The 25561-nt window shown below is 46.5% G+C and overlaps 1 protein-coding gene across 1 annotated transcript; it reads right to left on the minus strand.

Annotated features, from left to right (window-relative positions):
* Positions 1-2948: 2948 nt before the first annotated feature.
* adam28 (ADAM metallopeptidase domain 28) lies at positions 2949-14875 on the minus strand. Its single transcript, XM_068738382.1, has 22 exons — positions 14818-14875; positions 12829-12917; positions 12667-12747; positions 12284-12358; positions 12093-12169; positions 11441-11624; positions 11281-11343; positions 11086-11157; positions 10764-10933; positions 10024-10105; positions 9537-9670; positions 8652-8829; positions 6710-6799; positions 6175-6370; positions 5973-6078; positions 5696-5852; positions 5541-5621; positions 5015-5108; positions 4828-4918; positions 4672-4744; positions 4496-4591; positions 2949-3727 (listed from the first exon to the last, which is right to left on the minus strand). The coding sequence occupies exons 1-22, from the start codon at positions 14873-14875 to the stop codon at positions 3695-3697; spliced, it is 2280 nt and encodes a 759-aa protein (XP_068594483.1). The 3' UTR covers positions 2949-3694.
* Between the last annotated feature and the right edge of the window lie 10686 nt (positions 14876-25561).

A 25561-nucleotide genomic window follows, 5' to 3' on the forward strand; every position in this document is an offset into this window, starting at 1 on the left:
CAACTGGCCGTACCGTGATGAAGAGGAGCGGCGCTAACGTGTTCTGCTATCCAGCATTCAGCCCTTTAAACCTGCCAACCCACCTGGTGCTGCGACACACCTGAGTGTAATCTGCTGTCTTTCTGTCACTCAGGAGTCGAGGAAGAAATAAGCTTTAACATTCGCTGTTTTCTTGTGAGTGCACCCACTTTCCTTTAAGGGAGGCATTTCCGCTCGTGCATGCCACCTCGGCCGTGTGTGTGTGTGTGTGTGTGCGCGCGCGCGCGTGTATGGATGGCAGACAGAGTCGGGCCAGATCTCCAATCACACGATTAAAGATTAAATGTCAGTTATTTTAATCTTGATATCCTTCAGTTTTAACAAAATATTGTTGCTTGCCATTATATTCAGTAGATTTATGGGAAGACTTAAGTATTTCAGTTTGTATTCTTAACTGCACGTGATGTTGAAATGTGTTTTAAAGGTGTGGCTTCATGCAGAATGCTGAACGCCTGTCAGATCCTACATATCTTTGAGAATGTACAAATATTCTCCATCGAGAATAGCTGTTAAAAAATGGGTGAATAAACTGTACCGTCCTCGTCCTGCGAGGCCATGGAATCTTTTCTGTCGAGGTACCACATTAAAATCCAGTGTTTCATTTCACTTGTGTTGGGTGTCTTTCTGTCCCTGTTCAAGCTTCACCAGATGGCGTTGAACTGCAGCTGCCGTGGCGTCGTTATGCTGCGGGTTCTGCTGCCCTCTAGAGGACAGACAACGTCCGGTTCGACCTGACAGTGGAACAATTGTGTTTGATCCATCCATTTTCCGCCGCTTATCCGGGGCCGGGTCGCAGAGGCAGTCGCCCCAGACACCTCCTCCTGCTCTTCCGGGGGATCCCGAGGCGTTCCTAGGACAGCTGAGAGACAGTCTCTCTGTCGTGTCTGAGGTCTTCCCCGAGGCCTCCTCCCGGTGGGACATGCACGGAACACCTCCCCAGAGGTCAACTTTGGCTGAGCATCAGTTTGGAGCGGAGCCTTGATCGAGGCGATTTCTGAGAAAAAATAAAACTTTCACAAAGGGCCGTTTTTTTGTAGAACACACCTCCGTCTACACGTTTGTTGTAATAAAACACATAAAACACACGGAGAACATTTTAAAACATGGAGCAGCCAAAAAGCAGCAACAGGTGACAGTAAACGACAACAAAATAAACAGCAGAGCTTCTTTCAGTGGTGACACAAAGTTCTGTGTCCTAATGAGCCATTCCTTAAGTTGAGATTTAAACACATTACAGGTCTCTTGATTTCTGACAGTCACTAGGATGGAATTCCACTCGTGCAGCATTTAAAGGAAAAGGCAGATTGACCAAATGTGCTTTTTCTTAGTGGGACAACACAGTCCCCTCTTGCAGCACCTCTAGAGACTCGATGTGTGGCTGTTCTTACATCCACAAACTGTCCGAGCGGAGGAGATGTTAAACCATTAATAATTTTATATATCAGACATGAATTTATATATTTAATCACATTTTCACAGTTTAACAATTTGTATTTATGTAATATCGGGTGATGAAAAAAACAACAAAGTCATCTGGGTTAGCACCAGAGCACTTTGTTTTTGTGAAAAACATTTTCTTGAAAACGATAACTTAATTCATGCTCTTTACCCGCCAGCCCATACGTACCAAGATGCAAAAAAACACTACAAAACATAAAGGAACTGAGAATATATTCAATAATGGGGAGCCTACAATAGGGAAACGGAGATATAAGTAAATATAAATACAGCTATATCAAAGAACAGGCCACGTTTTCAATATTAAGGGGTTATTTACGTAATCAAAAAATGAACAAATTCCCTAACACAAAAACTTGGTCAACAATTTTCTGTAAATCATTTTCTGGAGGGAAATATCCAGAAAATTAGGATAAAATGTGCTGTAATAATTCAGGACGGGCCCGGATGTCCCACATTCATTTTCAGAGACAATCAGTGTCTCCTCAGGTTTGTGTGCGGGGAACACGTGACGCTCAGGTTCAGCACCGGACAGCTCCTCCTGCACGCGAGTAGCTGCCGACGCGGCAACACCGCATACAGGGTCCCTCGATATAACGCGGATCACCTTTACAGTGCTTGAACGCAGCCACGTCAAATCAGGAGAGAATGGACCTTTCAACAGTAAAGATTAACCGTTAACACAACTTATTATTGATCCACACAGAACAGAACAGGCTGAATAAATATAACAGCTACGTGTCTTTAGATATTTGGGGCTAATTTCATGTTTTAACGCTGTTCGCTAACTTAACAAACATCTGTCCTCTCACACAAACTTCGTGACGGAAGGAAATGACGTGTCGGGTCGAGGGTTTTGACTGACAGCTCACGTGTCCAATAGCATTCACGAAAGGGACCAGAAGCGTTCCAAGCGATTATGAGGGTGCAGGGGTGGAGTCCTTTTGGCTTTAACGTGTACAATATAACGTGTGTGCTAAAAGGTTTACAGCCTTAAAACATGTATAATAATTGTACAAAAATAAAGACATGGTAACGGGATTGAGGAGATTCTCGAAGGTTTCTTTCCACCGCCCGACAATATCCCCAGTCGAGGTCAGCAGCTCGCCGCCTTCATTGTAAACGCTGTTGGCGGTGCAACGCTGTCTCCTCCTGAGGTGCTGGACGGTTTGCCAGAATTTCTTTGAGGCCGATCAATAGTCCTCCTCTATGGTGCGCTTGGCCTGCTGGCTGCCGTCGGCGTCTACAAGACTCCTTCAGTTTGACGGCATCCCTTCCGGACTCCACCTCCTGGTTCCGAGGTTGCCGCGGCGGCAAACGCCAGAGACTTGGGTTGTTGAGCCCCCCCGTTGTCGACTGCCACCTCATCCTCAATGCACCCGCCCCCCTACGGTTCCCTCGCCGGACGGTGAGGTCCAATTGTGTTTTAGATTACTCCAGTATTTGTTATTCCAGGTTTCACATTTTTATTTGTTGCACACAGTTAATCTGTCCAAAATAATTTACATCACAGTATTAATGTACATAAAAGGTTTTTGATTTGAAAACTTTCTGACATTCTTTCACGAGGCTGCTCAGAGAAGAACGTCAGGATTCAGTAAAACGCTCATCAGGAATGATCCACCTGGGTAGCAGTCGCTAACGCAGCGTAGCTCAGGGTGGCTTTTACATGTTATTAACTAAACCGAAACAACATTGAAACTGCTGCTTTAACCCAAACGTGAAAATAAGAGGCAAAGTTTGCAGGTTGTCCTAAAATTCAATGATGATAAGGGCTCTTATCGGATGTTAGCTTGGTCCTCAACCTGCCGCAGACTCGATGCATCTCGATGTGTAACGTACCGTCGACCCAAACTCAGCTTGACCTTTCAGCAAAGCATCATCTAGGAGACACTAATTATGTTCTGCAGACACTAAAAAGGTGCATTTTATAGTACTGCCACTCGTATCATAAAATGTGAATCTAATATTCCCTGATGAGCTTTTCCATTCTTCCATTCTCTCATTTGGCTACTTTGAAATAAAAGCATGAATATTTAACTCTTTCTGGCTGCATTGTAACCCAGAAGTAAAAAAATGTCTTTAAACTCTGTAATAATCCTGCCAGACGTGGCACCTTATCCTGCTTCTGCCTAGCAGGACAGTCGTGGATGACGAAGCTCCTCCCCAGGTCTGCTGACGGCTGGCCGCTGTGACATCATACTTTTGGTGGGGGGACTGGCCTCAGAGCCTCCAGGACAAACAAAAAATAAGTATTTAGTACCTTTTGAAGAAGTTATTGAACATTTTGACTCATTCTTTGTTAGCATTAGAAGCTACAGCACTGTATGCATCTACATGAAGCTAACAACCAGTTAGCGTAGCTACAAGAATGAAAGTCGAGGGTCAACTCGTTCAAAATAATCTTAGCACACTGATAATTGTACAGTTCCTCATCCTGACCACAAGAGGGCGGCCACCTGAACCGGCGAGCAGCCTGCAGCCCCTCTGAAGCTGCTCTGCTGCTGAAAGTGTTCCTATGGATTTGTGACTCTTGCTTGCTGATGACATGTTTCTGTTTTCAGACACACTTTCCAGTTTGTAAGTGTCCGGTGTTACTGATTTTGAATCTTGCTAGCGTAATGCTAATGCGTTTAGGATACAGATTTGATGGTGATTGAATCTCAAACAGGAAGCAGTTGTTGTATTTCCTGCGAACGTCACTTCACCATGTTGTCTGAGCCCTTTTTGTGCGTCCCATTCTGGATGTTACAGGTGGGACGTCCAGATTCTTTGTCTGAAATGTTTTCGGCTTTTTGTCTATGGTTTCTAATGCTTGTTGATGAGGCAGAGGAAGATGCAGGATTAGCACAGCGGCTCCAAAATTAGCATCTTTGCCTTTCATGAATCAAACGTTCCCTCATGGACCAAGCGTTTGTTTGAAGGAGCCACACAGTGATGATGTAAGCTGTGTGTGACGTGGTGTGTACATCCTTATGGGCTGTAGTTACCGCCTTACCGGGCGTCCAGATGTGTATTTGGGGATTGTAGGTTTGGGTCGGTTCCCTGCTGGGGGTGGGGGAGGCGGGGGTCCTCTGGGCTTAGGTGTTCCAGCCTAAAAGTGTAATCAGGAAACGCACTGAACAGAAACAGAAACTCCCTTCTTTAAGAAGTGAAATCTTTCCAGCCTATTACCAGCGGCTGCGGGGGGGCCCGGCTGGGGGTGTTGAATCGACGGTCGGATGCGTCCACCGCTACGGGCTTCGTTCTGCTGCGGGTGCTGCAACGTAAAGACAGATTTAGCGGATGCTTTCTGATCCAGACCAAGCAGTGCATTAGATGCTGACTCACGCTTTGCGTTTCTTCCGCATGCACACAACCACGCCAGCAACGATGCCAGACAGCAGCAGCAGAGCCCCCACCACGATGCCGATAATTGATGCTGCAGCAACGGGGGGGGAGAGCTCATGTTGTTTTGCTTCGGTGGAGAAATGTTAGTTTTATACCGCGTGTGTTAATCAAAGTGTTCAGGCCTTACCAGAAGAAAGAGAGTGGAAGGATTCATCCTCTGAGGTGCACGAAGGGGGGGCCCAGCCGGGCTCACACTGACACTCATCCCTGTGGTTGCACACCTGGTCAACACAAAGCAAGCGCTGGATGATCACGATCCTCGGGTGAGACGCCATCACCTTCGCCGTGGGGGTTACATTTTCACCGGTGTCCATTTGGTTTGTAAAAAGGTGTCTGGAGATATGTTGGGTTCCCGGGTCAGACAAGAACCCGTTAGATTCTGTGCGGATCCCATGTAACTAACTAAATGTACCTGCATGCATCACGTTGTCTTTGATATTCACTATTCATTCACAATAATAATCAGTAGCTGGACTTTCTTTCAGGCCACTTCCTGCTTCAAGACTGTTTACGTTTGTCCTTTCATTTTACTGTAAGTCATTCGATAAATGTCCGTTTCTATAATTCATGTGTTTTTGACTCGAGGAAGTGTTTGCCCGGTTTTCCGACCTAAGGGGTGACGGCGTGAGAGTGTGGCTGGGTTCTGGACTTACCGCGTGGCCCGAGCATTTGGCTGAGCAGTTGGCGTTCCTGTAGGCCGTGGCGACTTCCACGCACTCGCTGTCTCTGCAAACCTTCAGGGAGACAGGTCGCGTCCCTCAGCACTCCCTTTGCTGACTGAGCTGCGGCCTTAAATGCACATTGTTACCTTTCCAGGGCCACATTTGGACCCGGCGTCCACCTGTCCGTAGTCTTTGGTGTAGTCATCGGAGAACGACGCCTTGCAGGCGGAGAAATGGACCAAGCGGCCGTAGTTGGGGTTGCTTTGGCCGCCGTGGCAGAAGAGTTTCCCGCAGTATATGTCTCTAAAAGGCAGGAGAGGGCTGTGATCCCAACACCTTCACGTAAAGCTTCATCCAAATGCAGGCGCTTCAATGAGTCTGCAGAACCGCCGTGGTGTGGGGCTGTGCGGCGCTGAGACTCACGCTTTCTGGCAGGGGATGTACTTGTTGTCTGAGGGACGCTTACAGAAGGCGTAGTAGAGTCCTCGGGTGTTCTGGTTGTAGCAGAACGCTTGGCCAGGTGTCGCACCTGATGACCGGGAGGACGCCATCACGTATTTAAGCAGCACAGCGGCCATCCAACAGATGTGTGATCATAATGAGGCGAGTGTAGCGCGGGCTTCACCTGATCCATAGAGCCGGACACACTGCTCGTCCCTCTGTGGACACTGGCCTTCGAAGCAGTAGCCTTTGTCTTCATCACACGGGAGGCCATTAACAGCAAAGTTGTCCTCGGGACAGGTGGCGCTCTCCCCGTTACAGTACTCTGCCAGATCACACTCATCCTCCTTCCTCCGGCACTCCGTGGTCCGAGGTGCGATCTGTGTGGGGGTGGGGGGGGGGTGGGGGGGGTGGAGCCATCATCACACCACAGCCCAACCAGCAGGGTGTGGTGCAATGGCACTTTCATATAACTCAGATTATAAAGCATTTGATGAGAGTTTTTGGAAAATCCGATTCCAGTTACACTTCCCAGCCGATATTTTCAAACCCTTTAATTCTGTGACGTTCCGTTTGGAGGATTTTTAATTTGGGGGGTTTGACATCCTAGTTGAGTTACTCCTCTTGAGATGTGCTTCTGTGCAGCTGCTGGATCTCGTCCAGCGATGCTCCTCGTGCTGCTGCAGCTACTCCCTTGTAGAACGAGGAGCTCGTCTCACCTTGCAGTCTTGGCAGCACTCGCCCTCTGCACACTGGGAGCCCTCCGTCAGGGAGCAGGTGGTGGCGTTGCAGCACCGGTTGGTGCAGTCCTGTAACGACACGGCAGACCTTATGATCCCGGTTCCTCTTGTGTTCCTTCTCGTGATTGTTTTGCGTTAAACGTTCTTTTGATCCTGTACCTGAGCTCTAAGATAATTATTTTCCCTCAAACGAGATGTAAAAGACGATGTTTCTGTCCACCGTGAGGACGAGAGGACACAGAAGGTCATGAGCGGGTGAGTGTTGGGCTGAGGACCCGTTGGTTTGGTTTGATGTTCTTCAGGTTTTTAATCAATTTTACTTTTTATTTTCATTATTGTTTCAGTTTCTGTTAATGCAAGATGTTTTGTTTTTTTCATGAATTTCTCTGGAATTCGTTTCCAGGTTCAGCGAGTAAGAGCGGCGTGTTCAGCCCGTTATCAGTGTTTGATTAGGGGCGGAGCTACTGTAAGTTTATTTCAATTCCGTCCTGCAGCAGTTTGTTGGGAAACGTCCCAGCAGGATGTGCCACTGCATTGTTATTGAGTACGAAGGCGAGAGTTTTTAAAATAGCTAAATATAACTAATTTAATATATTAATCTTACAATAATAAATAGAAAAAAAAGAGAAAATAATTTAACTTAAATATAAATAATAAATCTGTTTGTTGCCAAATACAAAATGCTGACGATTGATTTCCTCTCCTCCACCAACAGATCCTGTGGACGACTAAATCGTTTAAACGGTGGCTTTTATTTGCCGACCTGCGTTATAATCCTCGTTAAAGTCTGCGCCACCGTGACTTTCTGCTAAAGTCTTATCTAAAGTCAACAGCTGAATTACTTTCATTGTCACACGTCACTGCTCCATTTAGACGAGGAGATAGCGTCACCTGAACATGACTCCATAAAGCCCCCACAGCTCTGACTCCATAAAGCCCCCACAGCGCTGACTCCATAAAGCCCCCACAGCTCTGACTCCATAAAGCCGCCACAGCTCTGACTCCATAAAGCCCCCACAGCGCTGACTCCATAAAGCCCCCACAGCGCTGACTCCATAAAGCCCCCACAGCGCTGACTCCATAAAGCCCCCACAGCTCTGACTCCCTAAAGCCCCCACAGCGCTGACTCCATAAAGCCCCCACAGCGCTGACTCCATAAAGCCCCCACAGCTCTGACTCCATAAAGCCCCCACAGCGCTGACTCCATAAAGCCCCCACAGCGCTGACTCCATAAAGCCCCCACAGCGCTGACTCCACAGCTCTGACTCCATAAAGTCCCCACAGCGCTGACTGCAGGCCTCACAACACACAGAACGGCAGCATCCCAGTCTGTTAGTGGCTCCGGCCCCGCATGGATACCAGCAGAGACAAAACGGGTCTGGACATGTTCACAGCGCCAGGAACGTGTCTGCCTGCCTGTCTGTCTGCCTGTCTGCTTGTCTGTCTGCCTGTGCTTGTCTGCCTGTCTGCCTGTCTGTCAGGGAATCCTCTTCAATAACCTTTCATCAATTTAGCTTGCTCTGAATCATGATGTGGGCTGTTGACTCTCCTCGCATTAAATCTAAAGCAGAAATGCTTTCCTGGCGCCTCGGTCGGGGTGTCGTTCCACCTCTGGATTGGTGCATGCCGGACGCCACTCTGCAGCAGACCGGTGGATCGACCTTTTAGAAGCGGATCAAACAGATCAACGATTAAAGCTGTGGGCAAAGAGCAACACGCCGAGCGGCAGGCGAAGAACGCAGGGTTGGAGTCGCTGGAGAAACGTCGTCCTTGAGGCAGATAAAGGGAAACCTTTAGCAGCCATGTTCCCTGATAAAGGAGCTGTTATCCTGTTAGATTCAACGCTACGTTTCTGATCTCCGGTTGTATATGTGGGTCATTGTGGCCCGGCCTCAGCCGTGTGCTGGTCGGGTTCACTGACCTTCAGGGTGCCACAGTCGCACTGCTCCCCCTGCTCCAGGAAGCCGTTCCCACAGACTGCCGGAGTCGCCACGCTGCGGTAGTCCGGTTTTTCCAGCATGCAGCTCGGGCGCCGTTTGTTCAGGTACTTCTCGTAGTTGTTGCTGCTGCAACTACTGAAGTTACGTGGGATATTCCAGCTGAGGAGATAAACATGCTTCTTTCTGTTAACTTCCTCTGCAAAAACCTCCACCAGAAATATTCTGGCTTTATTTCAGAGGTCTTTTTCACAGCAGACATATTGACTTTTGTCACAGGCAGGAAGTCCAGGAGTGAGTAAAGACCCTAAAAAGAATGGGTACCGGTACATGAAGTCGGCTCCTACTCCCTCCCATGCTGATTGGTGTCAGAGGACAATTTTATCGGCCACAAAGTATTTCTGAATCTTTACAACAACACAGTATTGCTGCATTTTCTTAATTCCCAATTCTCTAAATGAAGGCGATGGGAACTTGATTTAAATTGTGACCATGAGAACATTCCAAAAACGAATGTGAAATGTCTCCATTCAGCTCTGACAGAGATCCCAAAGGAAAAGACACATCACACATTTAAAACTCTGCCTCTGTCGAAAGCAGGAGTTCTGCAGGACCACTAGAGGACACGAAGAGTCTCTGCATAGAACGTAAAGCTGCAGGACCCCCCCCCCCCCCCCCCCCCGCCTGCTATATTTTGTCTCTCCAGATGATGAACCCGGAGACTTGTCCAGTGTGCCCCGCCCCTCGCTCAGTGTCAGCTGCGGCTGTACCGCCGTGTTGCCTAGGATCACAGTGGGCTAGCGTCTAGTGCCAACAAGTCAGTCCGGCCTGTGTGAGACTGGACCTTCGTTCCCGGTGGGGGTTCTTACCTGAGCGCGGCAGCCATGATGCAGCTCTCCCCGCTACAAGTACAGCCGCTGGAGTCGTCGTGGTCCATGCCCAGGTTGTGGCCCATTTCATGAGCCAGTGTTGCCCCCACGGCAATGGCCCTGTTGTTGTGATCCTGAGGCATGGACAAACACCGGCTCCATGAGCGGAACGTTTCACAGTCGCCACGCCAACAAAGTATTAGTTGATTTCCTAACCACATCCCACGGCGACTCGACCCTTCCTCTCCTGACGGAGGAGTTACGAATAAAAACTAGATGCGTTTCCTGTTGCAAGAAAACAATTAAGATTCACATCTAATGAACCTAATGAATCAAAGATTTACCTAAAAATTGAGCTAAAATAAATACATGTGTGTGTGTGTGGGTTTCTTCCTCCATCAGAAACATTCATGTTAGGAACATTCTGTTAGCTTGTTGCCGCGGCCCAGGGCTAACCTCTAATCTGGAGAGGCAGGGAACACCTTACCTGTATCACACCTACAGAGTGACCTGAGCACAGAGTCCCAATGAAAGCCAGGCCCACAGTTGCTCCTTCAAAGTCAATACCGCTGAAAGACAAGAACATTTATACGTCTGTGCAGCTGTCTAAGAACAAACTCTCCGTCCTATTCAGAGGGAAGATGGCTGGCAGCTATGTGACTGTAATTTAAATCTTTAATCTATTATTGTTTAACCCTAGCTCAAACATTTATAAAATCTGATAAAAACCAGGATAGTTCCTTCCAACTGTTGGTATCTGAATTCGTATCGTCGCTCTGTTAATGAACGCTGTAGAACAGGTTGACCGGGAGTTAGAACCGTTATTACGACTGACGTAACAGAACCGCAGCTTCCTGAGCAAGTGATGAAAATCCAAGTTACTCAAGCAAGATGTGGAACATTTGGGTTGATGTTTAGTACATTAAGGTAGATTGCAGCATCCTTAAATGTAATAGTAATAAGCTGACATAAAGAATTGTGTGGTTGTTTCAAGGGGCCCTACAAGGGTGAAAATAAAATTTCGTTGTATGTTTGCAGTGTAAAAATTGTTAACATATAATGACAATAAAAGCTAATCATGAATCCAGATCCTTTTGGTGGTTAATACTGAAACTTCACCCCAGGATAAATATCCAGAAAGGGTTGGGGAGACGGTAAGGGGTTTGGGTTAGCGATGTGACATTTGAACGGCCTCCTTTTCTTGACCTGATTTAGTTCTGTTGATACCTGACCAGATGTGCATTGTCGTGTTTCTTCCTCTTCACCAGCGCAGAGTTTCTCCACTTCATGAAAGCTTCCAGGTTGGCCCCGGCCGGTGGGGTCACCTTAATCAGGTCACCACTTGACCAGATCTCCAACCCCACCAGAGCGATGAAGGTCCTTAGAGGTTTATATGCCTGCAAGCATCACCCGAATCAATCGAACCATGAGAAGGGTTGGTTTATACAGAAAAAGAGAAGAAATTAACCGTTCCGCCAATGGGGAACAAATTCAGTCTAAAGACGTTCAACATCAGCACAAAGTCGAGGCGGACGAGGCACGGACTCACCATGTTGACAAAGTTGACAATTTCAAAGATCCTCTTTCTCAGCTTGGTTTGATCTCGATCCATCTTTTTGTACTGAAATGATGTCATACAGTAGCAGTATTCATAATGAGACACATTTTTCCAAAAATCACGATCGAATCTGATTGAAATGAGGCCTGATGTGTTCTTCCTGCTGTTCCCATGTCTATTGATTACCTCCCGGTTATCAGCCACAAGGAAGAGCTCGATGTATTTCTGCTGCTGGAGAATAGAAACTCCCTAGAGGGCAAAAAGTGGACAGGTAACGTTTTGCTGTCAGACGGCCAGGTGTAACAACGAGACTGGCTCTGAGGTGACGTGTTGCAGGGTGTTTTACCGCCGATCTGGAGCGGCTGCGGCTCGTCGGAGGCTCCAACTCGCTGCTCCAGCTGGTGTTGGTGACGCCGCACACTGCCGGCGTGAAACTGGTCTCGTTGAAGGTCATCACTGCATGATCCCCCTCGTCATCATCAGTCAGGGGCTCAATCAGGTACTTCTGAGCAGACGTCCGGAAGTAGCCCCTGAACCGACGTCGGGACATCTAGCCTTTCAGCACCGCCGATGCTCATTTAAATCTACTGGTTCATCGTTTTCTGTGCGATCAGAGCATCTAAGCTCAGGGAATGTGACACACCCAAACTAGAACGGATTACAAATGTTCCTTAGCTTCAGTACTGTACGTGCAATTCTGTAAAAGCAGCACTGCAAGGCTCAGGAACAGCTTCTTTCTGTGAAAGCAGTCGTTCCCCTGCAGTGATCTGGGACTTGTCTCCTTGTTTTAATATTGCTTCTGTAAAGGTTTTGTATTTTGTTTGATGTTCTTTTGTGTGACTTAAGCCGTGAGCCTTCACAGAATTTTGTCGTGTTAGCATAATGACAGTAAAGAATCTTGAATCTTGAAATCCCTGTTTTTGTGTGTTTTGGTCACCGCCATGCTCTCAGCTGATGAAGGCCAAGCTTCTACTCAGAAGTAAGGTGTGAGGGCTCACCTGAGGCCATCACAGGTGCTGATGCTAGCAGATGATTGTCTGTCGTTCTTAATGCTCCCCTGATAGTAGCAAGGATCCTGATCAAGAATTGGAGTTTTAAATTATTACGTTAAAAGGAACATGATTCATTGAATGTCAGCTTCTGCTTCTGTCGGCGGAACTGAAAGTCGCCTGCAGACGCAAACACTCACGATGTCTTTTGGAGACGTGGTGACGAGCGTCCCGTCGGTTGCATAGGACGTCTCCGTGTAGTCTTTGGTGAGTAACTCACTGGTGATGACAGGACAGACAAACAAAGGACCATCACGTCATATTGTCAGGCTGTATTTGCATGTGATATATTTCTGATCAAATGTGAGATGGTGAAAGATCTGCCCTGATCAAGAGGAGCAACATGTCTCAATATGTGACAAACAACAAGCTGTAAAAACAGGAAGTTGCACTGAAACAAAGTGAATACATCATTCATCAAGTGATAAATACGTTCTAAATTCACTGGATTGCATTGAAAGTTGGTTTCGTTACTATTGGAGCTTCTAATTTAAACATGAAGTGGATTAAAGGAAGTAGGAACTTGCTCATTTCTTTCCAGCTGCATTTCGATGCTTCTCCCTCCTACTGTCATTGCATACTTGATCTTCTGTGGCCTGATGCTCTGTGGAGGAGAAAGATGCATGTTCTCACTTCATCACAACCTTAGCAGGACAAATTTGTGTGAATGAGAAACAGGAAGTACCTCTGTGTGTCTTTTCTTGACACTGTGGAGTCTGACGGGTCGAACCACCTCATAGTCCTTCACATCTTCAAACCCATGGCCATGGCTCTCTGTGAGGATCCAGAGGATCAATAAGTAAATGTCTGGACAGGGGGATTTGTTCCTGATCCTTGTGTTTTATTCCCAAATCTGCTGCTTGTCACATAGTTTCACCTCAGCCGAGGCGAGGTTATGTAATCGCTGCCGTCTGTCTGTCCGTCTATTCATTAGCAAGATAACTCAAAAGGTTCTGGACGGATCTGGATGCAACCTTCAGGAATGTTGGGAATGTTTCCAGGAAAAGATGATCACATTTTGGTGATGATCCTGGATTCTGGATCACTTTGAAATTTTTGGTAACATTGCAGTCAATGGAGATTCAAAATTTGTTCCTCAATGTCGCGGTTCATTATTGACCGTTGTTTATGGAATTTTTATACCATCGTGTAATGGGGAGGGGGGGGGGGGCTATATCTCACCACCGAATTTAATCTGGGTCGGATCCAGAATGAGGTCAGGAAATATATTATATTTTAACATAAAACCCAATTTATGGATTCAAAAATCAGTAAAAATACACAAAAATCAACTCTGATTCACTTTGACTCCAGACAGACGAGCGTTAGCTGTGTGTAGCGAGGTCGGATTCAGGACTAGGTCTCCATGCCTCCATGAAGCTGAAACAGTTGTGCAACCAACTCGTGCACTAATCAAAGCATTTCTTGCTTTGTTCTGTCGCAACTCAAGACATGTTGAGATTTGGTCTATTGAGTAAAAACAAGAACCTGAGGCTCTGCCATGACAGCTGGATGCTACTCAACCATTTGTATGTGTATTTATTTTGAGCATTACCCCCCCCCCCCCCCCCCCCCCACACACGCACACACACACACACACACACACACAGACGACATTGAGCCACTCTGTTCTGTACCGTCTGCAGCGTTTTTCTATGTGTTACACAGTGTGAACTGTGGCAGTAGAACGTTTTTACAACATCTAGTCATATTCAAAGGTAAACGTGTTCTCACCACGGAGAGGCCTTTACCCATTCTGTGCATGACTGTACTTGTGTGTTTACACCAAGACAACTCCTTGTCAACTCAATGCCAAAGAGCTTGGTCTCTTGTACCTGCTCAACATTTGAGTCTTTGATAACAAGACGTCATTTGGTTTCATCTCACAACATGTTTGGTACCAAAAACAATACCCTTTGTTTTGCAAATATTTACAACTCATTTATTATTTGTGACCCGCTCGAATACTCATTCTAATTCCCTCCTTAAAACAGTTTGAAGTTCTTGAACAAAATTTTGTGATGAATAAAAAGTCGAGTCATCGGCATACATGGTAATAATTGCTTGTTGTAGAAGTAACGGCAAATCATTTGTATGAATAGAATACAGAAGAGGTCCCAGGCAGCTCCCCTGCGGCATGCCACAGCAGAGACAGTTTGTCTCCTGCCTCCGAGGTAACTCCCAAGCCAAAGAGATGCTGCTGGACTAAACCCATAACACTGCGTTTTCCTCAACAGAAGGTTGTGATCAATCAAATCAAAAGCTGCGCTGAAATCTAGAAGCAAACTCTTTATCTATTGCTGCTAGCCAGCCATTCGTCATCTGAGCCATAGCCGTAGCAGTCGAGTGACCTGCTCTACAGGCATGTTGGAAATCTGTGTTTAAATCATTAGCAGACAAATATTTTTCAATTTGTTCAAAAACAATCCACAATTTTGCTCGGACCAGGCAACAGACTGGCTTATTGCATTTTTGGGTTATCGGGTTATTCTATTCAGCCTGATGCAGACATGGCAAATGCTGCCGGTCAGTCAAAGCATTTAAAGATCACGTCAGGTGTTCTGTGGTTAATGCCACAGGTAGACAGCACAAGTCAAGATGCTTCAGCTCAAGCAAGGATCAGTTATGAATTAGCTCGTGTTCTGAGTGGAGGTAACAGTACCCAGTGGCTCACCTGAGGGCTTGAGCATGGCATTCAGAGCGAGGAGCCACAGCAGGAACGCTGGCGTCATAGTCCAGGTGCAGACCGTCCCTGTAACAGAGCAGACGGGCGCTCGGATCAGGCATGCAGGTTGTCTACCTGCATGCTGTGGCCACTCCCACGCTGCTGATAATGGACCTGTCAGAGACACTTCCTCATTGATGGCAAAGCAGTATCGTGTTCCCAACCAGCCTGAACACGCCCCCGTTATGCTCGAGGAATGCAGGAAGAAGCGACGCAGTCAAAGGTCTGACTTTGCCTTTCACGCCATTTCCTGCATCAGGATCGCTCAGCTGCGATTTGGACAAATGATTCAGACATGAATAAACATCCTACCTTTTTAGCTGCTCCGTCTTTCTTTGCGTAAAAGCCACACATCAGCAGTGTGTCACGTCCTAGGTTGTGGGGGGGTGACTCACTGCTTAGTCCATGCTGGTATTTCCATAGACGTCTTTTGTCACACAGCCGTCACCACATCCTAAAGTTTCACAACATCAGCCAAGCAAAGATGCAGCATGAGCTCCAGCTGAAGACGTGGAAGTCCCTCTGTCGCCTCGCTCACTGAAGACAGAATCGGATCACAGCACGGCATCCACAAACAATAGGGCCAATGTCCATGTCTCCACCGGCAGACACTTCAGGACACACACCAGCGACCAGTTCAGGATTGGAGCGCTCACGACCCAACAGAACCAGTGGCCCGCTGTGATTGGAGCACTCACATTGCTCCATGATCAGAAGAGCTCAGAGGCTATGGAAACCATCACTTGTCATTTGTCACTTGTCACCACTTGCATCAGTGGTGTAATTTATTTTAGATTAATTGTTAGTTTGCACTGGCGGTGTAAAATCATTTTATTTTTGTTTTTCTAATGTTACGTTGCATCAATTGATTAATTTAATATTGGTTTTATTTTTATTTGTATTGTTAAATTTGTATTGTTAATTGTGGATGATTTATGTACGAAGGACTTTCAACGGAAACAAGACCGCAAGGGCTTTTTTGAAATGCTTCTCTTAGACAGGATGTGTGACTGTACTTGTACTGTAATACATGTTACTGTGTGGCTGTACTTGTACTCTAACATTCTATCTAATAAATATATTCATCATCATCATCAGGCTATGGAAACCATCACTTGCGCTGCTTCTGGAGACGGGTCTTACTTTGACTTGGGTCAATGATGGGGGGGGGGGGGGGGCACTGATGTCGCTGTTGTTGATGTACGTTTTGGACATTCAGTCCACCAACGAGGCTCAACTCCAGATGGAAATGCTTCCGTATGAATCCTTGGATAGGTGAAGACAAGCACTGGTTGCCAGTTCAAAAGCACTGGCTGTGCGATGTCTAAAATATTTAACGTAGCTGCCATCCAAGGTGTCTAGAATATTTATGTATGGCCGTCCACCATGAGCCTAGGTTCTGTCCAAGGTTTCTGCCTGTTAAAGGGAAGTTTTTCTTTGCGTCCGTTGCCAAAGTGCTTGCTCTTGTGGGTCAAGTTGGGTTCTGTCTTTCCCTGCTAATCCTGTAAAGTACCTTGAGATAACTTCCTGTTGTGATCTGGCGCTATAGAAATAAAACTGAAATGAATTGAATTGAACCTACGCTGACACGGGAAGAACCCGGAGAGAATCCACGCAGACACGGGGAGGACCCGGAGAGAATCGATCAGGTTCTTATTTACTCAAATTTAAATCTGTTTTTCTTGCATTGTGGAGAAATGTGTCTTTCTGGCTCCACTGGTCATTGAGATCTACACCAAACTGACCAGCTACCCCTCCACATTTGGTGTCTGGTTCAGTAGTTTTTCTATAATCCTGCAACAAACACACAAACTGACCAAGCTGCTGCTGAAACACAACCTCCCCGCAGAAGGTGATGAAAAACGTGCGTTACACTATAAAACAGTTTTACTTTGGTATTATTATTGTAGCTTGTGTTTGATCACTCAAAGTCTCTCAGACCTCTTTTTGCTTCAGTGCATCCCCTAAATCAGGATTTCAATAAACAGTTTTAGACAGATAATAAATAGTTCAAACTATATAACAGCAGCATATAAAGAATCACATGCAGGTGAAGCATTGAAAGAACAAATCTTTGAGCTGTCAGTCACACATTTCCCTTCATCCATTGTGCTTCGCCTTCTGTGTCACGGGAGCTCTTCTTCTGGTCATTTCTCTACAACAACAACAACAACAACAACACTCTGACATCACATGACTGTAATCGTCTTTTATTGGCGTAAATGTACTGCAGTAAAGACAAACACAGCTGATGACACAAAGCAGTGGAGACAGAAGTAACTAGAAAGACAATCAGAGATTGCAGACCCTCGCCTCCAAAAGACTATTGGATCTTGTGAGACAGTAAACAGGGCTTCCGGATCAGAGGAGCCAAACCTGCTCTAGCTTGCTGCTCCGGAACGTACTACAAGACTCCTTCTGGACTCTTTTTCCCATCATGCCATTCGTGTCCCTCCCTCTTAAAGTGACACTTTACAGCAGAGGCACAATTCCAGATGTAAAAATAATTCTAGAATCTGGATCCAGATTCTAGAATTCTAAAAATTTCTAGTCGATTGGGTTACTAGTTTTTGAGTTATGCGCGCGGACAGACAAACAAACAAACAAACAGACAGACAGACAAACAAACAAACGGACCCAATTGCAATACCCTCGCCTCCCCTTCGGCGAGGGTAATAATAACATAACATTATTGATCAGTGTTGACAGCGGACATGACGTCTGGGCCTCGTACTTTATATCAGTGGTCCCCAAACTACGGCCTGCCTCCACATTTGGCCCGGCCCCCTGAACAATCCCAGATAAAAAAAATATTTTTATTTTTTATTTGTATTATTATTTTCCGGTGGGGGGTCAATAATGGTATGGGGTGCATGTCAGAGTGTCTTCAAATAATATTGATAGTGAAGAATATATTAATATTCTGAAGAAAAGCATCCTTCCTTTTGTTTGGGACAATTTTAGTGATGATCACATACGACCAGAAAGTTAATGTTCCATGGACTTTTTTTCTGTGACAAACCCGGAAAGTGTTATTTAGTTATTATTTATTTTATTAATAGTGTTATTATTTATTTCCTGACTTTTATTCTGTGAAGAAAGGGTTATTTGGTGGCTGTCTGGAAAACAATAAATGTTTAGGCCCCCCTGCCATCGTCACACTTTTCCTGTACAAACTGACCCCGGCCCCCCATCAGAGAAGGAAAACATTTTGTGGCCCTCACAGGAAAAGGTTTGGGGACCCCTGCTTTATATGGTCCAACCTCCACCAGTTAAATATCCTCATGTACTGCTACTGTACTTCCTGCTTGTTCCTTGAGGGGTCGCCACAGCAACCCAACGTCCTCCACTTCACCCTGTCCTTAGCAGTCCTTAGTTCCTGTCTCTCCTTTCTAAACGATACATACTCGAGCGGCTAGTGCTGTAGTTTGCATTTTATTATTGCCATTACTGTTACATGTTGCACGATTGCACCGAGAACAATTCCTGGTCTGTGAACCCTCATTGATAAGGCAACAAACTGATTATGATATATTTCTCTATCTCACCACCAGAGGGCGACTTCCTCCTGACGTAAGCATCCTGTGATGAACTCACATAACATCAAGTCGCTGTCTGGTTAATAATATTTTAAACACAAAGAAAGACATTTCTGTCAGCACTGTTAATATATTTAAAGAGATAATGGCTGTGAATAGAAGACAGGAGGCGGAGCTAGAAGTGGAGGAGATGAAGATGCTGAGGTTCTCCAGATTGGACAGGATTAGAAATGAGACAATAAGAGGGACAGTGAAGGCTAGACGATTTGGAGACAAGGTCAGAGAGACCAGACTTTGATTTGGACATGTCCAGAGGAGAGACAGGGACTATATCGGTAGAAGGATGCTGAGGATGGAGCTGCCAGGGAACAGGGCTAGAGGACGACCCAGGAGAAGATACATGGACGTAGTGAGGGAGGACATGAGAGTGGCTGGTGTTGGGGAGGACGATGCAAAGGACAGGGTGAAGTGGAGAAAGATGGGTTGCTGTGGCTGAAGAAGATGAAGAAGAAAATCACAGCAGCATCAGCAGTTCTCCAGTAATGTGAAGTTTACTTCCTCTTTGCGTTTCACTATTGTAATCATACACTGCCCCCGCCCCCCCCCCCCCCCAGGGCTGTTGGTGCTGATGTGAGGGCAGCTGGCTTGTGTGACCGGGATGTGGTGGGAAAATGTGACTTCATTGATCGCACAGAAACAAAGTAGAACAACTTAAATGATGAGGGAGGTTCACAACTGGTCTGCCCTCGATGATCGCAGATCAATCAGGCTGCTTTTTCCAGTTGTCCTGCAGGCCAACATCCATATTCAGCCAGAGACCTCCTGCCAAACTATAAACATGCAAGTGTTATCTTGGTGAAAGAGGAACCCGCATTACTGTTAATAACTCAGAACTGAATTCAATTCATTTTTATTCCTATAACACCAGATCATAACAGAAAGTCATCTCAAGGCACTTTACAGGAAAGACAGAACCCAACTTGACCCACAAGAATTTTGAAGACAGAGGCAAGTAAATAATTCCCTTTAACAGGCAGAAACCTTGAACAGAACCTAAAGCTCATAGTGGACGGCCATCTGTCTGGACCAGCTGGGTTGAGAAGGAGAGAGAGAGAGAGAGGTCAAAAGACAGAGAGGGAGAGACAAGGATAGGTAGGAGGAGAGTCAAGAGCAAAGAGAGAGAGAGTGATAGAGAGACAGAGAGCAGGAGCAGACACAAACATAACGTATTTACAGTATATCCAGTGATTTATAACATTTAAGCTGCTAAAGTAAACCGAGCACAAGAAGGAGAATCCATGGAAGCTCGACTATAACAAAATACAACACAGGAAGTCAAAACACACTCATCATGAGGACGTTCCGCAGTCGCTTCTGTTGCCCGCGGTTACTGTATAAATGCTGCACGAGCATCCCGGTGCTTCTTCTACAGTAACTGTGTACTAATACTTGTAGTGCTGCTGCCTAAACTGGAGCAAGAGGGATGAAGTGCCTTCGGCCTCGGCTGAATACTCACTCCTGACTTTAAGCGTGTGTGTGCTGCTTCTCTAACAAGCGGCTGGCCCTGCTGCTCTCGTTGCTGCTGTTACACACACAATGCTGCGTTTCGCGTGAGGCGGAGCTCAGGTGACTTGTTTCATGTTTAATCAGGGCTATTCTCTGATCTCCTGCTGCCTCGGAGCGGAGCGCAGGAACCAAACACTCGTGGTGTGGAAGCTCACCGCTGCGGCTGATCTCTCACAGCCAGACCGGTTTCAACCAGCCTGAAGCTGAATCTGTCAGTTCCACATCCACGCTGCGAGTAAACACTACTAACCCCCCTGCAAGGAATGTCCTAAATGGCTTCCTCTTAACGTCTAACTTCACTGCCGTTATTCAACACGGATGTTCCTCAGGGATGTCTGTTTTTTGGATTGCATGCATTCCCATAGCTGCTCATAAACTCGATCTAACAAGGAAGAGCCTCCTAAACGTTCAGTCCGTCTCCCTGCCGTCTAATAAATGTCTAATGATGGTAAATGTGTATAAGCTCAGCCTGTGTGTCTGTTAAAAACGCATGAGTCACCTCCACTGTTCCCTCGGGCCTGCTGTGAGAGGTGAGCGTGAAGCGTTTGCCTGCGATTTGAAGAAACCAATTTTTCTACCCTTCTTTATTATTATTGAAAAAAGACAGCAGGGAGGGGTCAAGGATTAAAGACACATTTTCTTCCCGGAAAACTAAAATCACAATTTGCTGTGGAACGCTGAGAAGGAAGAAGTTACAGTCGAAATGGAGCCAGCTGGCTGAGCTGAGACGGGTCCATCAGAGACATGAACATCTAGCCCGCCTTAAATGAATGGAAGGGAGCCTCATTAAATAAACCGGTGATGTGAAACAAGATGGACGGCAGGAGATGCTTAGGTTGATGGCTACAATCTGGTTTGATTCTCTTATGCATCTTATTTGTGTTGGTTTCATTTATAACTCTGTCCATCCATTGATAAGAGGAGCGATCTATCAGGATTGATACTGATAACAAGTCCCAGAGCGGTATCTGAGTGGCTTCATGGAGGCTTCAGTTGCAGCAACACGTCTTCATGTGTGCGCCTGTGTCCGGTCTCTCCGATGTGACTCTGTCTTCCCACCAAGATGAACAATGGGCCCAACGGCCAGTGGCTCCAGCACCTTCCTCTACCTGGGGCTGGACCAAGCCCCCAGCGATTCATGTCCTTCTCTATTGTACTATCAAGCTAATGCAAGGTCAGCACATTTGACCCACAGCCCGTTAATGTAAACTAGTAGAAGACTAGAAATAAATCACTCCGACCGGGACATCACAAATAGCAGGTTCCTATTGACGGTTAAACATCCCCAGACAGTCAATCATATATTTTATACACTACTGTCGGAGCAGGAGAATCACCATGGTGATTGTTCCTGCCTGCTCTGTAACAGGATGTTACACGTCATCAAACACCCTGAGTCACTGTTGGTTTGCTGGAGCAGTGTGATGGCGACCCAGTCAACATCAGATCACAACAGAAAGTCATCTCAAGGCACTTTACAGGAGTAGCAGGGAAAGACAGAACCCAACTTGACCCACAAGAGCAAGAACTTTGAAGACAGAGGCAAGGAAAAACTTTGCCTTTAACAGGCAGAAACCTTGGACAGAACATCAGACTTATAGTGGACGGCCATCTGTCTGACTGGCTGCGTGGAGAAAGAGAGAGAGAGAGAGAGAGAGAGCAAACAAAAACATACCGGCTGCTGAACAAGATACTGACTAAAGAGCTGCTATTTAAAGCTATAAATGCTAATGCTAGCGATATGGACATCAGTGTTGAGGGTCACACACAGGTCCAGGTTCTGCAGCACCACGGACAGAAGAACCTGCAGACAGAGACAGAAAGCAAACAGGGAGAGAGAGCACAAGACTACAGGGAAGAGAGAGGGATTACTGACATATATTTATAACATGAATAACCAGATAGAGCGGTGGGATTCTCCTTTTTTCCTCTGTTCTTTTATTATATCTCGTGTTGGAGGTGTTTATTCAATGATCAGTCAGGATTATAAATCGAATCATTTACTGAAGGTTGTAAGTGCTGGACTCTCCTTGACTCTGTAGGAGAGTCCCGAATGTTCTACGCCATGTGCCTTAGCTCAGTTTGTTAGCATACTAATGTGCTAATTACCGTAATTAACAAAGGTTTACTGAAAGTAACAAATTAGAATGACATTTTGAATTGACATTTTCTGGGGAGCAGGAACATCTCTGCAAAGCATAGATTCAAACCAAAGCGCAGGATTACCCAGCCCCCATCCATAAAACGCTCCTTTTAAGGGTTTATGTTAAAGGCATGAGGACATTCTTTGTGTACCGCAGCTCATCTAAAAAATGTGTGAGAGAAAACAAAAAGCAGCTGTGGGTGGGTGCGTTTAGGAAGGCATGAGCTTTAACCCTGAGAGGTTTGTACTTTCAGCGAGCCCCGACCTGTCCTCCCGCACCCACCCACCTGAGTACGATCCACCTGATCCAGCGGTGCAGGGACAGTGGCTTCAGCATCCTGACTGGGGAGCATCATGTGGACGGAGGAAGTGGAAGTGAAGCAAACGGCTGCAGCCGGATCGAGCCGGTTCCGCGTCATAGGCGAGAGGAGGAAACATGAACTCTGCTTTGCATGCAGAGTTCGTGCTGGGCCTACCGCGGATCTGATGCGTCCCACCAGCGGGCTGCGAAACTCCCCAACCTGCATCATTAAAAGAAAACCTGGTGATTCCTCTGAAGCCCTTTGAGAAGCTAGCAGAACAATTACCGTCAGACTTCTCCGTAAGAAATGAGCAAGACGTAAAAACAAGGAGGAAGGTTAAACTTTTTTACGAGGCAGCTGCATAACAAAACACATGAAACTTAAATTGTGGAATGATCATTAGATTGTAAGAAAGACCAAACCACGCTGGGTTTATGGTCTGTTTGTGATGTCTCATCATGAACTTCAAGTGTCCAACTCTTCCTTTCTGGGAACTCTGACACTGATTAACTCTGATTTCCAACTTTCATTTATCGGATTTTGGACTCTTTTGCGCCCCCTCTTCCTGCTTATAATTTATCGTTGCCATAACGGGGCTATTTCCTAATGAGTCAAAAAGTTAACGCTGTGCTGTGAGACATTACACCCACAGTTCTGGTTAATCCTATTAATAGTAATAGTAATCATGGTTTCCCTTCAGCGATGTGTTGTAAGAAGCTGCATTCCACACAAACAGCCTTCCTCTACAGACCCACGCTCCGTGGAAGTCCCGGCCTTCCTGTGCTAATGTTTCATACGCAGCCACATGCTAACAGCACACGCTGGTGCATGACAGAGTACAGCAACAGCCTTCAGTCGGATGTAAACACAGCCATCATCAGCGTAAGCATTCACCAGGACTACCCGTGCACCTAATCCATTAGCTACAGCTGCTGCCGTCATGATTACTGGACCAGGAGGACATCCCATCGTTACGCTGCATTCCTCTCAGAATAGACTTGAGCCTGTCTCTGACACCTTAACGTTTATCCTGGAGGCTGACCTTTGTGATGATGCCTGATTGCCAACTGACAACCTTTTAGATGGAGAACACAACAAACGATTCCGTGTGTCTCACTGGCGCCCAGTGAGCTTTCACATCTTAAAGTTTCGCAGGGCTTCCTGTTTAGATGAAGACATTGTCCCGGTGTTGATTATCAGGCTGTAGAACTGTGAATGTCAGCAGTATGTAACATTCCTGTGGGGCGCTTGGAGCATCACAGTCCTGATCCCATCCCAAGACTTCCTCACTGGGGGGGGGGGGGGGGGGAGTAACACCGCGTGTCTCACACCAGGCTTTGATTAAAGACATAATCCTGGACTGGCTTCATCTACTAACACAGAACTGCACAACGCCGCCCGGGTCGCTTGAGTCTCCATGCTGCGCTCTAACCTATGACCTGCACTTTATTTTTGGCAGAGTTGTTATGTAAATTGTGTCTAAAGTTAAACATTTGTGGACAGACTCTTATCTCAGAGAGACAAGCATGTCTCCTGAGCGTCCCTCCCTCCGGGGACGTTGAACTTGGATACATTTAGTCTTTCTTTTGTTATGATGAAGCTGCAGGAGGACGGGTCAGCAGATCAAGGCTCCCGTTTCCGTCCACTCCTCGGACTTTCATTGTCCACGCCTGATTATTCTGTCCTGGGGGAGAACTCTGGACTCGTAAATATGCTGCTTCCCCCAGCTGACACTTTCTAAGTACATTAATGTTCTCCATCTCCAGTAATGATCGCAATGCCGGCACGGGACAGGCGTCCTGTGGAGACATGTTGTTCCACCTGCAGTAGAACGCTGTCAGCGAGCATCTGGCTATTGTTTCCTCAGACAATACATGCCAGACATAGCCCGAGTTCTGTTCTGCAGGTCCCCGGAGGAGGTAGTGCCCCCCTTGTGGCCACTGCTCCTGCTGGGGTTTTCTCCATATAAGGGACTGTCATTGTATTACTCTTGCAGAAGGGACAACTCTGCAGGACAGCGTGAGCGTTACATCAGCACGAGATTGACTCTTGCTGCTGTTTCTGAGGCGTTATAGCAAAGGAGGGAACGCCTCGCAGCCTTATCAGCACCGATCAGCCCGCGCAGGGCCTCGGGTCCGCTCCAGCTATAAACACCGCTCTGCAGCCCTCCCAGCTCACCGCCATGGAGGACACATATTTTTAGCTCTGTTGACTGGAAAAGGAAGATATAATCTTCAGTAGTGATTTCAAGAGCATGGGAAACACACCGTAGGTTACCAGCAAGGCTGAATAATGCAGAAACCCTGCATTAATTCGCAAGTAAAGTCCCCACAGGAAATGACCACTGGTCCAGTAAACACACAGGAACCACTCAAGCAGCTTGACCGGGCTCACTGGTTAGATTAACACATTTAAAGGGCGCACACGTCACATCTGTAGTCACAACACGTCAAACAACCCCCGATTCCAAAGAAGACCTCTGTGAGAACCTCGAAAACAATCATTGACAAATCCTTCATGAACTTTGTTCCAATTCAAACAAGAGCGATCATCGCCAACGTTGTAAACACAAATGCTGACAGTCGTCCGTCGTGATTCTCAACGGCACCGAGCGCTTGGACAGAGACGACTGAGGCTCGTCCGCTGAACCCGTTGGTACCTTCAGCATTATGGAGCCCTTACAGGCGTGAACCACCAAAGGGGGCGGGGGCTCTGGATGTCATTCAGATATACGCTCATGGAGTCCTGAACCACGTGCATGACAGCACTGATGGAGTTGACGAGCACAGCGACACACTTCTGTGTGTGCGCGTGTGTGTTACGCCTAGGATAGGCGCTCGGGCCTAAATACAAATACCTGGAAGCTGTGCCGGATGTTCAGGAACACACTGACACTATTTACACGCAGCTTTTGGAATTTGGTCCCTGTCGGACCCAATCGTGATACGACCACGCACCAGTGTTGATGACGATGTGAAATACTCACCATTTCACCTTCAGACTGTTTTAAAGGTCTAGATTTTGGCAGCAACAGAACCACCTTACCTTCTGGACCGCTGTAGAATCTGCTTGTATTAATTACTTTAATTATTCTTCCTTAAATTCAGTGTCTCAGTAAGAGGTGGACAACCGGAGAGAACCCA

Source organism: Brachionichthys hirsutus, chromosome 4 (genome assembly GCF_040956055.1).
Source record: "Brachionichthys hirsutus isolate HB-005 chromosome 4, CSIRO-AGI_Bhir_v1, whole genome shotgun sequence".
NCBI classification, from domain to species: domain Eukaryota; kingdom Metazoa; phylum Chordata; class Actinopteri; order Lophiiformes; family Brachionichthyidae; genus Brachionichthys; species Brachionichthys hirsutus.

Coding starts and splice junctions, on each gene's coding strand:
- adam28 (XM_068738382.1), bottom strand. CDS start 14,875: ATGACGCCAGCGTTCCTGCTGTGGCTCCTCGCTCTGAATGCCATGCTC. Junction 11,344..11,440: donor GCAGCCGCTCCAGATCGGCG/GTAAAACACCCT, acceptor TTTGCCCTCTAG/GGAGTTTCTATTCTCCAGCA. Junction 8,830..9,536: donor ATCATGGCTGCCGCGCTCAG/GTAAGAACCCCC, acceptor TTATCTCCTCAG/CTGGAATATCCCACGTAACT.